We start from the raw sequence: 14,558 nt of genomic DNA, 5'->3' as shown, positions 1-14,558 counted from the left end.
GCCGCCGCCACAAGTGTGGAATGTTCCCACGGATCCCATTGGTCCGGGCCTGTGCTCGGCCGCCGCGGTCCCTCTTTATTTCGTTTTACGTTTGAATTTTTTTTTTTTTTTTTCCTTTACCCATTTTATTTTCCCCCTTGCGCCGCCCGATATCACACACACGCACACACACACACACGCTCGTCGGCGCGAACGGTTTTTGCGCGCGCCGCCGCGGATCACGTTTTTCCGCCGCCGCCGAACAGGGTCGTCGTCGGGCACTAGCCATTCAGTCGTACGCGGTCGCCGCCCGCGTGTACTCGTGTGCATCAGTCGTCGTCGTCGTCGCCGTCTCGGCGTGTATCCGAATCTCCGCAGACACTTCGAGTCCCGAGACGGGCAATAACGATATAATATTCAATTTTCCGAAAAACCTCGTACCGCGGCTGCTACCTACGCGTCGTCAGTCGTCTATAATATCCCTGCAGTTTCGTGTCCGTCGATCAATCGCTTCGTCCGTCCAAGTCGAACTCCAATTCCAAACCCGACCCTTTCCACGAGTAACCGAACTTTACGCGCCGGGCCGTCACATACGCCGCTCGTCGTTCTTCTTATCCTATTCTGGACACCTGCGACAACACTCGAGGTAATTAACGCACCTACTCGGTCGTTATTAGCTTATCATTTTATTATCACATCATAAGCTGCAGACTTTGACGAAATGTGTTAATATTATTTATGTTAAGATACATATACCTCGAATCTAGTCTTTGAAATTAAAGAGTAAAATTTATTAGCGTACACGTCCTATACGAACGAAAATATCGAAGCTCGTATGTATATCGTAGAATCTATTTATTTTGAATTTTTTTATACTTTTAAATTTTTGACAAACTTAATGTTGGAAGTTTTTTGTGCTTCATACTTCATGTTATGATCTAAAAGGAAAATAGAATTTAAAAAATATATTTAATATAACGTGTACCAGCGATTTGTTGTAAAAAAAATTAAAAACTATAGTTTATATCAACCTAGTTAAATAGGTAGTATATGGTCATAACTACCAATATCTTATATTTAAAATGATATTTTCGAGATCTATGGGAATACTTTACGAATTCTTATATTATATAGATGTTTATTTCGATGATATTGATAAGTTAATTGAAAATTGTTTTGTTGAGTATTTTTTTATCATCCCCATTCGAAATGGGTTTCTTTAATGTAAAACCACATCAAATTTGTTTACCCACAAATGAATAATTCACTAATATGTACTTTTCTGCAACTATAACAAAATTGGTAACATCTTGGCTGATTAACGTGCCTATAAGTATATACGACTATATGTACATAATTTCATGTTGTACAATTTTATTATTTTAACCGTTTTGTATTTTTTCATATTTTTTGACTATATATACCAACGAAAAATTAACATGGATAACTATCAGGGGGCGCATAAATATTATTTTTAATTATTAGGTATTGCCCGTGTTTATTATAGGTATATAGTAGTGTGTTAGTATATGTATACATATACCTATATGACGTGACAGGGGTTTAAATGTTTAATATATATATAATATATGTACAGTGTGTATTTATACGAGGAGTAGTATTATAGTCATTACCTATGTTATATCATTTTATACATAAGTACCTATACGTATATGGCATATTACAGAACACATTATTGATAAATTCGTTTGTATTTAATGATAGCCGATCACGTACACAATTTTATGATTTTCAATATTTTTGAAATTTTTCAAGACCTTCGTTGTTATTTTTATTTTGAAACTTTGTAGTAATACAATCTCACTAAATTACTAAATAAAAGTGAATTATTTTCGTAGTATAATTATTATATACAGGTACCCATATACAAACATTTATTTTAACACAAACGTTTCAAATACTTACCTATATTTGTATAAACTAATAAAAAAACTTTGCCTACTCGAGTGCCTTGTCTTAAACACTGCAGCTGCAGGCTTAAACAATATGGTTAAAACAAAAGTTTTGATTGAATCTTTTCTCGCAACATTCAAACAGATTATCTACCATATTAGGTAGGTACTAAATATTGTTTGATAATCCTAAACGCGTGTATATTAGTAAAATACGGTATAAACAGGTGTAATAATTTAATATACTTTTTAAATACCTAATGCAAACACATTTTTATTTATTGTCTACTTACCATGCATTCAATGTCATCGATTTAACTTAGAGAAAACATTTATGCGTAGTTTAGTACATTATACATATGGATATTATACACTGTGTCCGTCTTATATTGTTTTTAAACAGGTAATTAAATGTTTCATAAGAGGAATAAGTACCTAGGTATAATTTATATAAGTTCATCAAGACATGGAATACGTCTTAATTAATAATTATTAATATAAACATTGTAAATTTACAGTATACAATTTGTTGTGTATAAAATGCATATAGAATGCATAATAATATATTCTAAACCTAAACTAACTGTAGTTAAATAGAAACATAAAATAATATTTTTTACAAATGCATAATATGTATATAAATATATTATAATTGTGGTATTTCGAAATTGTTAATATTATTAAAACAGTTAGGTTGGGTTAATTGTTAAAAACTCTTGACATTAAACTAAACTGCATTAAGTGTTTAATTTAAAACAATATTTTCAGTGAAACTAATTTTATTTACACAGCACAGTCCACTCAGATATACGTTTTAAAATTACGTGTTTATGAATATTCAATATTATTTTATATTATAATATATAATGTTTTGATGCTTATCACTAAAATATTTAATATATAATTTTATGTATAATATACCTTACAAATATCATTAAAAATGTATTATATTGTGTAATAACATTGAAAAGCGACCGGTTGCTGTTTAGTGACATAAGAGGTATGCACGATACTATGATGTATAAGATATGCTTAAATTCGATGATTAAAAATTTTAGCAACCAATTTATGGATTTGCGGGTTAATACTACTTCCGTCCACTATACCTTATGTTGGATAAGTTGTGTTAGCAAAAAGGGTACAACCAAACTAATTGCATGAGGGGTATTTGAAAGTAACATATGAATATTTTAGTATACACTTCATACAGTTGGTCAATAATCAATAAAAACCATATTTTTGTTAAAAATGAATTTATTTAATTTCATAAATATAATAACATGAAATAAAATAAATATTTATTTAAGTGAAGTGCTTATCTGTTTAATTGATTTTCCCAAAAGAATTAAAAACATGTACAATTTGGAGAATAAAATATAATCATATCATAATCTAAAATAAAATGTCATACATGTATGATGAAACTTGATATTAAAGTTTTCTATCTTAATTAAAAAATTAAAACAATAAAACATTTTTGATTTTAATGACATTTAATCAGTAGATCATACCCTATTAGTAACTTTCATCCAAAATGCTGTGATACAATGATACAAATAATCTGTAAAATAATTCACCTGTACATAATTTATTAATTTATTATCTGGTAAGACGTTACTAGTTATTAGAATTACAATAATCTATACAATCAATAACATGAATACGCAATAATAGTAATTAAAATACTATGTTTTATTTTGTATTTAGTTTTCTAATAAAAAATATTTTAGTTATTATTTATTTCTATTTTTAAATTATTAAAGTATTCGATTTTATTTTTACAATGAATCAATATAATTATACGATTACATTGAATCAAATACTTGGAATAGTTTTATTAATTTAGCCCAATCGTTTGAATGAAAATTCAATGTAATTAGACTGATAAAAATTATAGAGAACTTATCATTTGATGTAAAAATAATATTTTTTTATACTTGTATTTATAAAAAATGAATTATATTGGTACTTCCTAATAATAGAAATAGATATAAATATTTTGACGATTTATGTATTTGAAATAAATTTAATTAGAATATTATTCAAATATTATATTATTATTTAACTACCTATCTATTATAGTTTATATTACTCGAGTCTTGAATAGTTGGATATGTACTTATTATACTTACTATTAAAATTAATCGTTGACAATTTTAAACATAGGTACTTCCAAAGTATGGAGCTATAATTTTTATATAATATTTAAGTGTAGGTACACATTACCTACTATAGTTACAATTAATATTAATGTAAATTTATTTTATTAAACGTTCAAAACATAATTCATTATTTTTTAGATACATGTACATAAAATCTTTAATAAATTACCTACATTTATTATTTTTTTTCACAAATGGATACGTTTAATATAATAAATACTTTAAATATTAATATTTACAAGAAATAATAGAAATATAATCAGTAATATTTCATAAGTAAAGTACATAATATATACATTATATAAATATGTGTATGATACTATTAAGACTTGGGAGACTAGAGAGTAGAGAGTCACACGTGCGTAGACCTGTATACATTTATAAAAAATGTGGAAAATAGTCCGAAATATAGAATAAATTTATAACGATAGAATATTATTATGTTTTTTGTATTTAATTGCAATAATTTTACTTTTAACTTTATATATCATTTATAATATAAATAAATATTTTTACTTTATTACCTCAATAAGGTTATATTTATTATTTACTTACATTTAAAATGTTACAAAGAATTTTTTTTAATATTATTTTTTTAATAATTTGATGTCAATGCAGTTTGTATTTGTATTATATATTCATAAAGGAAAAAGGCCCGTTGTTTAAATCGTGAAACGAATAAAATAATATTAAAACGTAATACGTAAATATAGATGATATTATACAAATAAATTGTTCTTAATTGAATGATAAAATATTATTTTTATATTTTTATAATTATATTTTTTACATCAATATATTCACTATTTATAATCTGTGGAAATTTAGGATAACGTGTTGTTTTTTGTTTTCAACGTCTATATAATATTTATGTTGTACAATGTTATAGGTTCTAAGTCTTTACTGTAGTATAATAATAAAATATATTATATAAATTATTTCGGGGTCCATTTTTGTGCACTTTAAAGGAGATTATCCCTTCAAGTGCATGTAGGGTGTCCAATTTATTAATTGAATATTCTACCCTATCACATGTTATTATACACATTATGTGCACCGCACTTAATACTATTTCCATACCGTACATATTGTATTGAATATCCCTATTGTGAAGGGAGAGTCTGTAGACTATAGCGAGTAGACAGGGAATAGGAAAAATATCGATTGAATTGTTCGTTAACATTAGTTCAAATTATCAAAATTCAAAGGACCCCTGTATAACATTATCACTTTTTAGATACTTTGAAGAGGGTGAGGGTATTTAATTATAAAATTTCGAAAGTTTTTGTGTTTATAAATACAAATATAAAACACATTTATACGTAATAATATTTAATTTGTTATCATTGTAGAACAATGTATTTGTTCTTTGACAAATATTTTTAAGGGATGAGTACCTTATGTATACATATTATAACAATTATGTAACATGTTTTTAATTAATAAATCAAAATATTTCTAGCTTTAATTGTCATACTTTTATAAATAATAAGTGCAATTTTTTTGTATTTAAATTATAATCAATATTTTACAGTAGTTTAATACATACGATTTTGCAGTTATCCTATTACGAGTATATATAATATTATAGGTACCTATTGTTTTATTGTATATTATAGTGTATAGTTTGTTTATTTTCGTTAAAATTGAATTTATTTCATAATAAAATACATCTGCAAATGGAAATAAATAAATTAAATTACTAAAATAAATAAAAATATTTGTTTTAATAAATTATTTTTTTACAAAATTAAAAAAAAAAATTATACGTATTTATTTGATGTGTATCTAGTTATCTATACATGCTTATGTTAATCATTTTTAAAATAGTTTAAAGCACGTGTACAAATAAAATCATTAAAGTTATTCTGTTTCAATATTTGAACTTTAACATTCACTATCAGTATCTACAGTAGCACTAGTAACAGATCCAAAAGATTATTACAGATGCACGTGCTTATGTATCAACAGTTCAAACTGTAAGGGTAGGAGATTAAGCTTTTATTTTTTCTATAGGTTTCTGGTGTATAAAATGTGTCTGTTAACAAGTATTTTTTGAGTACCTAACACTAGTTCTTCAAAAATGTCATATAAATACAGCTATACATTGATCGGAAAATAAACAAAAAAGCTCTCTATAGAAAAGCCATTTCTTAAATGTTCTTTAGTTCGAGATAATAGTGAAAAACTACCAATAATTTTAATATTTTTTTAATACATTTAATAATCGAATCTATACAATTGCTAACAAAACAGAAATAATACCTTTAACATTGATATTGTTGGACTAGAAAATCTAAAAACATTGTTGTGTAGAGTAAAGTTAGGTATATTAATTTATATTAATATCTTACAAGATATTAAGCCTAAATGGTTTTAGATTCTGACAATTGAACGAAGCGATGAATGTATTCATCTTTTAGTGATATTTTTTTTTTTAGCTGTCATCTCCTTTGGGAATAGTAAAAATATTTCTATTTTCAACTTTGATAGTCGTAATCAAAATAAAATTTTATTTAAATGGTACTTTAAGAAGTAAAAAGTTGTTAAGTAAAAAATTCTTGGTACTTTTCAAAATAACAAAAACAAAATTAAGCAAAACAGGGATTTTTACGAAAAAATAAAAATCAGTACTTGACAAAATTAATTTTGTTTTTTTTATATAAGTAATTCAAAAAAAAAAAATTAACTAGAAACATTAACTAGAGATTGAAAAATTTCCTTAAATTTTTATACTAGCATTTTCTTTACATAATTAATTTTTAAAAATATTTGACTCTTTTTGAGTTCCATGTATATTGTATATAATATATATATGTATATTATATTATATATATAGCAATTTTTGATTTTTGTTAAAGTTTGTTTTTCTGTAATAGTCGATCAAACATTTTTTGCTTGGTCAAATATTTGAAAATTGTATACATAGTACCTCATTAGATATAATTGTTGGAATTAAAAACAGAAATTGTTGAGAGTCATAAAACAAGTTATAAGTTTTATAAGCATTTGATAAAAATTTTTTACGGAATTGGATATTTACGCAAAAAATTTCGATTTCTCATCAAAAGCTTTATTTATTTCATTGTAATTCAAAATAAAATTACCAAAAATATTTAAAATGTTCACCAAATGTTTATTTTATTATTTTTTACATATTATTGTTTAATTTTGTATTATATAATTTAATATAAAATAATTAAAAATAATAAGTTTAGACAAAAGTAAATATTAGACGAAAATTAATGACTAGGTAGGTAGGTAGGTAGTTATTTTTTCGAAATTTATAAAATATACTAATATGTTATATTAATACCATATTTTATACACTCAATACAATTTTAAAATCCGAATTTCTCGTAAAAATCTACCATATTACTTATTACAAAATAATTAATTAGTTTATTATTAATATTAATATGTAATAAAATATACTTAAGAATATACAATATAGACAGAAGACCATCATTTCTCAGGACTGTTTTTCATATGCAATAAGTTATTACTGAATTGATAGAAACAAACATAATAGTAACTTAATCAATGACAAAGTAAACTTCACACAGCCTTCTCTAAATTCTATAGAAAAGCGGGGTTTTTTATTATTATTATTATTATTAATATTTAAAATATGTATGAAGTCATACATTACTTTTCTAAGGAAATACTTTAATATCTACTCTAAGTCTACAGTTTAAAACAATAATAAATAAATATTAGTCGAAGTTCATATATGTATAGTATAAAGCCATTATTTTATTATACACAATTTTTGTATTAACATAAGACTTTTATCCTTTTTGATAACAAAGTAAATTCTATTAAAACAAAAATCATAAGATTTATCCTTGTTGTATCGAAAACATTCTTTAAAATTTAATTTTAACTCAATTTTAAACATACTTTTTTTTATGTTTTTTTAGATTTATGGGAACCTGGACGCTAAAATCAGAGAAAGATGGTGATACGGATGATGGCGAAGTGGTAGGCTCTTTAAGCTGTTATAACTCCGCGGAATTTCTTGGAGTGCCAGCAAGGATGCCTCACCATTATGGCCCTGAAGCTCCGATGCAATTTCGACCGGAACAACGTCTAACTAGAGATGCTATGGAGAGATATCTACGAGATCGCAATGATTTAGTGCTGGTTATTCTTCATGCTAAAGTAGCTCAGAAATCTTACGGTAATGAAAAACGATTTTTTTGTCCACCCCCTTGCATATACTTATTTGGCGATGGCTGGAAACTTCGACAAGAACAATTGTTAAGAGAAGGAGTGTCTGAAGCTAATTCTCAAATGAGCGCCTTTATTGGTATTGGAAGCACCGATCAAGAGTTACAGCCACTTGACCTTAACAACGGAAAGCAATATTGTGCTGCCAAAACGTTGTTTATTTCAGATTCAGATAAACGAAAACATTTTATGTTAATGGTTAGAATGTTTTATAATATTGGTTATGATATTGGTACATTCCATAGTAAACGAATAAAGGTTATATCAAAACCATCAAAGAAAAAACAATCGTTAAAAAATGCAGATTTATGTATAGCAAGTGGAACAAAAGTAGCGTTATTCAATAGGTTAAGGTCTCAAACAGTCAGTACACGATATTTGCACGTTGAAAAAGGTAATTTTCATGCCAGTTCGACGCAATGGGGTGCATTTACTATTCACTTGTTAGATGATGATGAGAGTGAGAGTGAAGAATTTAATGTTAGAGATGGATATGTGCATTATGGTAGTACTATCAAGCTAGTCTGTAGTGTCACTGGTATGGCATTGCCTCGACTTATAATAAGGAAAGTCGATAAGCAAATGGCTCTTCTAGAAGCCGACGATCCAGTATCACAACTGCATAAGTGTGCATTTTACATGAAAGATACGGAGCATATGTATTTATGTTTATCCCAAGAGCGTATAATTCAGTTTCAAGCAACACCTTGTCCTAAGGAACCCAATAAAGAAATGATTAACGATGGTGCTTGCTGGACGATTATAAGCACGGACAAGGCCGAGTATCAGTTTTACGAAGGCATGGGTCCCGTAAACTCGCCAATAACACCTGTCCCAGTTGTTCATAGTTTGAACTTAAACGGCGGTGGTGATGTGGCAATGTTAGAATTGACCGGTGAAAATTTTACCCCCCACCTACAAGTATGGTTTGGTGACGTTGAATCTGAAACTATGTATCGTTGCCAGGAGAGTATGCTAGCTGTTGTACCAGACATATCTTCATTTAGGGGTGATTGGCTGTGGGTGAGACAGCCAACCCAAGTACCAGTATCTCTAGTGAGAAATGATGGTATCATTTACGCCACAGGGCTGACATTTACATACACTCCAGAATCTGGACCTAGAAATCACATACAACCCACAGACGACATTATGCGAGCGCCACATCCTCATAATAGGTTACAACCAGCCATAAATGATGTTCCGTGGAACCAACATCCCAATATTAAAGAATATCAATGATGAAGAATAGCGTGATTTGGACCAATGAAAAATACCTAGATGGAGTGTTGTTAAGAATTAAAAAATGTAAGAAACATGTATTGGAAATTATTTATACGTTTTCTTTGCATTTTAAGCCTTACGAATAAATAATAATTTACAAACACATTCTAATTATGGTACAACACTGTAATATTTTGGCGTACATTCATGAAGTTTCTAAAGAATCACATAAAAATAAAATGAGAATATCTAACTTATTCATTTTTTTCATTTCTTAAATATGAAAATATTCATTCATTTTAATTGTTCAATTTATTGGAGAGAGTATGTCAAAGTGTAGACAGTGGGTGGTAATTATATTTATAGTTGAATTCTAATCAATAAGTTTATTTTTATTTGAATTATAATTTATAGTTTCACATAATTGTTCGCAAGTTGGTTCCTTTTAATTTTTTTGTCCAATTATTCTTGTGAACGATTTTTTTCCGTCCATTTGATTGGCTAAACAAGCGAATTTCTTACTTAACTCCAAGATCGTAATGAAATTAGATACGTTGGCATGAAATTGGACGCTACACCTGTTCTGTTATTATATGATTGTGCAATGTCATTAAGATACGTTTTGGGAGAACCATTATAGATACTGCACGTTACTGCATATCTTATAGTTGAAATTATACATTTGTAATTTGGTGTGTGGATCTCACAATATAATATCTTGAATTTCAAAAGTGAATCAATTACTATGCAATATTCATCCCGGTCTTAGCTCCCGTTACAAACGGTTTTGATTTTAATGACTTACCTTAATTATCTATAAGCTTCTCACGAAATTACTAGTTACTGACATAAATTAGTCTTGTCTACAAATCGACAAGAGTAAGAACAAGTTTGATCGTTAATTGAAGTTGTTAACAGCTTTCAATTTTAAGTCAAATAAATGTTACAAAACATATAATTATGAAACGATCAATACAATAAATTAAAAATAATGACTTTCGTATCTAAAAATTAAAGAGAGAAAAAAGTAATTACTTTACTATTGAAATTCGTGACCCTTTTAATTTGTATTATTTTTAAGTTTATTTTTTAAGTATAGAAAAGCAAAATGCATATTCTAAGGTGCTTTAAATTATATGTTAAAAAAAATAAATAAAACAATATTATTGTGCAAATGTGCAATGGTCAATGATATTTTGTTTCCAAATCCAATTTTGTAGTTTTAATTTAGGCATATTTTGAAACAAAATAAACTTATTTTTTTGCATTTTTTTTTATCATTATGATTATTGTAATTAAGAGTGCGTGATAGTTATGGATATAATATAGTTTGAAAACGGTAGTATTATGAAATCTGATCATTGTAAATTAATGTTATTAGTTTTAGTATTAAAAATTATTAGTTTGTGGTAAAAAAAATGTATTTTTAATCCACGGCGTAATCTCGAAATGATCCGTTTATTTTCTTGTACATCATGTGTAGTACCTATACTTACTACACAATTTTGTACCAATTATATATTTTATTTATTTGATTATTTTACTACTTATATATTATATAATATGATACGTATGTAATACTTATTGCTGTACCTGTACTTGACTGATTTTATAAACAAAGCGTAGCATTTTTTTTTTTTTTTTATTTTTAACCTGTTATAACTAAAACTTGGTTGATTTTAATTACCTACTAGTTTTGCCGCCATTCATGCCAAACACTTGATGACTATAATTTATTACTGTATAATTGTATTTTATATAATGTAACTATAAGACAGTAATGCCAAAGAAAATTTAGTTTGTAATGGTTGTGATCGATATTTTAGAGCATTTATTTTGTTATTCTTGTATAGCTTTCTTCCCGTAGATATTTTCATGAAAAATCTGTTGTCTATAAACACACACACACACACACACATATATATATTATATTATAATATTTATTGTATTGTAATTTATTTCTTCGGTGGGTATATTTTGTTTGTGATTTATTGGGGCTGTTCGATATGTTTTTATCTATTTTCTCATTTTCTTTTTTCGATTTATATGTTTTTATAATGAATAAACCACATGTGTAATATTTAATTTATTTAATTGTTTTTATTTTAAAAATGAATACCTATATTCAATTGTATACCAACAGTTTATACAATATAGTATTTTTTTTCGTTGTTATACCTTATAAAAATGTAATGTTTCATTGTATTTTACTTCATTTATGATCTATAATACATTTACTGAATTAATAACGTATGAAATCATATAAGCTACTTATTTAATTCAATTTATTTAAAAAAACACGAAATTTAGGTACACATTTTGTAATAAGTATGTTAAATAATTTTGTAAATAATATATAATGTTATCAGCTCTAATAAACAATTATAATTTTATTTTTAACGAAAAATACTTGTCTTGATAATTATGAATTATTATACAAATATATAATGTGAGTATTATAAAACGTTTTAATATTCTATGTGTATAATATATATATGTATAAAGGTACTTGTATAAGTACACGTATGTTTATATATATATATGTGAATGAAAAAAACGAATTAATCTATCAAAATGTTTGTCGGTCGCGTACTTTATTGTCTTACAATATGACATTTTCAAGTTTTTCCTAATTGATTTCCATAAAAAAATAAAATAATAATAATAATAACAACAACAAGCCCATTTATAATAATATTAATAGGTTTCAGTTGAGTTGTATAATATTATACTTGAACACTGCTCGCGTCATTTATACCAAAAATGTAGTAAAATGCGATGGAACGTACACAATCAAGTCAGAGGCTTTAAAAATGGAATATTTATTTCGGTTAAAGTAATTATATTAGGGCTGAATGACATAATGTAAAGTAAATTTTTCGGAGCAATGATAATATTATATAGATTGTTTACCCAAAAATTTGAAAAATAAATCATTAAACGCTCGTTAAGTTTTCGAACAGAAAGAAAAAAAAATAATATAGGTAAATTATACATTCTGGTCACGGCGAGATGTTCAGGTTCAATAATTATATGATTATTGTGACATTATATAATGAACGTGATTGGATTTGATAAGCGTGATGCACGGGCAGTAAATAGGAACCCAGTCGCCAGCTCACCCGTAGCGAATAGCGACGATATATTAAAATATAATATAAGTGGGCATGCTTAGGTACCTCTTATAATGTGTAAATGTAGGTACCTATATAGCTGACACGCAGTCATTAATCACACATGCGGCAAAGGTTTTTCATCCACCGTATAATATTCGAATTAAAAATAAATATTCTTATTATTATTGGGTACATTACGGATAAGTATATTATAATTTTAAAATATTTAAACCGTTCGAAAACACACACACACACACACACACACACACACACACACACACACACACACACACACACCACACACACACACACACACACACACACACACACATAATATCACATATTATTATAATATTATAACACGCGCGCCAATTCCTTGTCTCACTGTTTAAACTGTATAATGATTATTATTCGCGGTCTTGCGTGTAATTGGTGCCTACCCGTGTATCATATATTATTGTAATTTCAATTCAATTATTGTGCGGGAGAAGGTTGCGCGCGTGTGTAGTATATAATATTATGATATATAGTGTATCGTCGGCGTCCAATGTATACCTACATTAAAAAATAGTCCTCGTAGAGGAGCATCGGTATTTTCTATATAAATTACTACTATGGTTTGAAGAATCCATAATCAGAAATTTATATATACGCCAACATATAATATATCAGAATGGTATTTTATACGTGAATAATGTATATCATGATATTATAATGTTTGATTTCACGACAAAAATTACCTATGAACCGGCACGTTTTATAAATCGACACGAATAATATCGAATACAATACAATATTATAATATAATAATAATTGGTATATTATTATTTATTATAATATATTGCTTATTGTTTAATTTATTTATGGCACACAATATCAATTATTATTACCTATATTCGCACATAAATGTGATTGTCCAGTGTCCCACCTATTTGTGCGTATAGGTATAGAGATAGGTATACTTAGTGTCTAATGAAATTTTTTTTTTTTTGTTATTTGTGCATGTTATAAAATGAACGGTAGATTGTCATCAGACCATATTATATACATTGATTTTATGCTATATATACTATATACATCATTATAAGTTCACTAATCAATAAATCAATCGTTAAAACCTATACATAGGTAAGCACATTATAACGTATTACATGTGTAGAGGTTCAATGGTATTATTTTTTTTAAAAACTAGGTATATAAAGGTATTTATTTCATTACTATATTAGAAAAATATTTTTTTTGTTTCTATTTTTTAGATTAAGTAAATTAAAAGTTCTATAAGCAGTGAAAACTATTCCCGAACTGGAACAGCCCGTAGGATCATGGGTATTAGAACCGCAGCTTCAAAGTATACTAATACGCGAATATGCCGGTCACTCAAAATATGTATACTGATGCTTTTAAATATAGTATATAGTATATCGTATATTGCGTAATATCGCTTAAAAAATTTAATGGAATGAAATGAAATTATAATTTAATAAGCGTTCATTTACAAGTGTTCAAAAATGATGATATTTAACCGATGCCGTCGCTGTATGCAGCACAGATATATCTAGATTGTAATTTATAGGTTATAAAAAATACCTTGTATTTGATCGTATATATTTATGTTAGCATATGTATAGACATTATAAAATAAGCTGCATAGTAAACAGTATAAACTGTATTTCAGGTAAACGGTGAACATGCTGTTCGAATAATATATTATATGTTATTAACTTAATATTATACTTATTAAAATACTATAAGTACGCGCTGAGAATTCAAAAAATATCACCGCTAACGCGAAGCACTCAATATGCTGTATTCCGTGTTTCCGAGATACTCGCGGATAATATTTTTTATCACTCACCGTTAGTCGTCAATATGAAAAATAGTATAGGTACATTACATATTAAATTTTCTGTTAAAAGTTATAACTTTCACGG

At 27.1% G+C, this 14,558-nt stretch overlaps 1 protein-coding gene across 1 annotated transcript; it reads left to right on the top strand.

Moving 5' to 3' along the window:
• LOC114119014 (recombining binding protein suppressor of hairless-like) lies at positions 1–11,596 on the top strand. The gene is made up of 2 exons (XM_027980466.2): positions 1–625; positions 7,978–11,596. The coding sequence occupies exon 2, from the start codon at positions 7,982–7,984 to the stop codon at positions 9,527–9,529; it is 1,548 nt and encodes a 515-aa protein (XP_027836267.1). The 5' UTR covers positions 1–625; positions 7,978–7,981; the 3' UTR covers positions 9,530–11,596.
• The last annotated feature ends 2,962 nt before the right edge of the window (positions 11,597–14,558 follow it).

Source organism: Aphis gossypii, chromosome X, assembly GCF_020184175.1.
Source record: "Aphis gossypii isolate Hap1 chromosome X, ASM2018417v2, whole genome shotgun sequence".
Lineage (NCBI taxonomy): Eukaryota > Metazoa > Arthropoda > Insecta > Hemiptera > Aphididae > Aphis > Aphis gossypii.
This window is presented reverse-complemented; position numbering and strand designations above follow the sequence as displayed.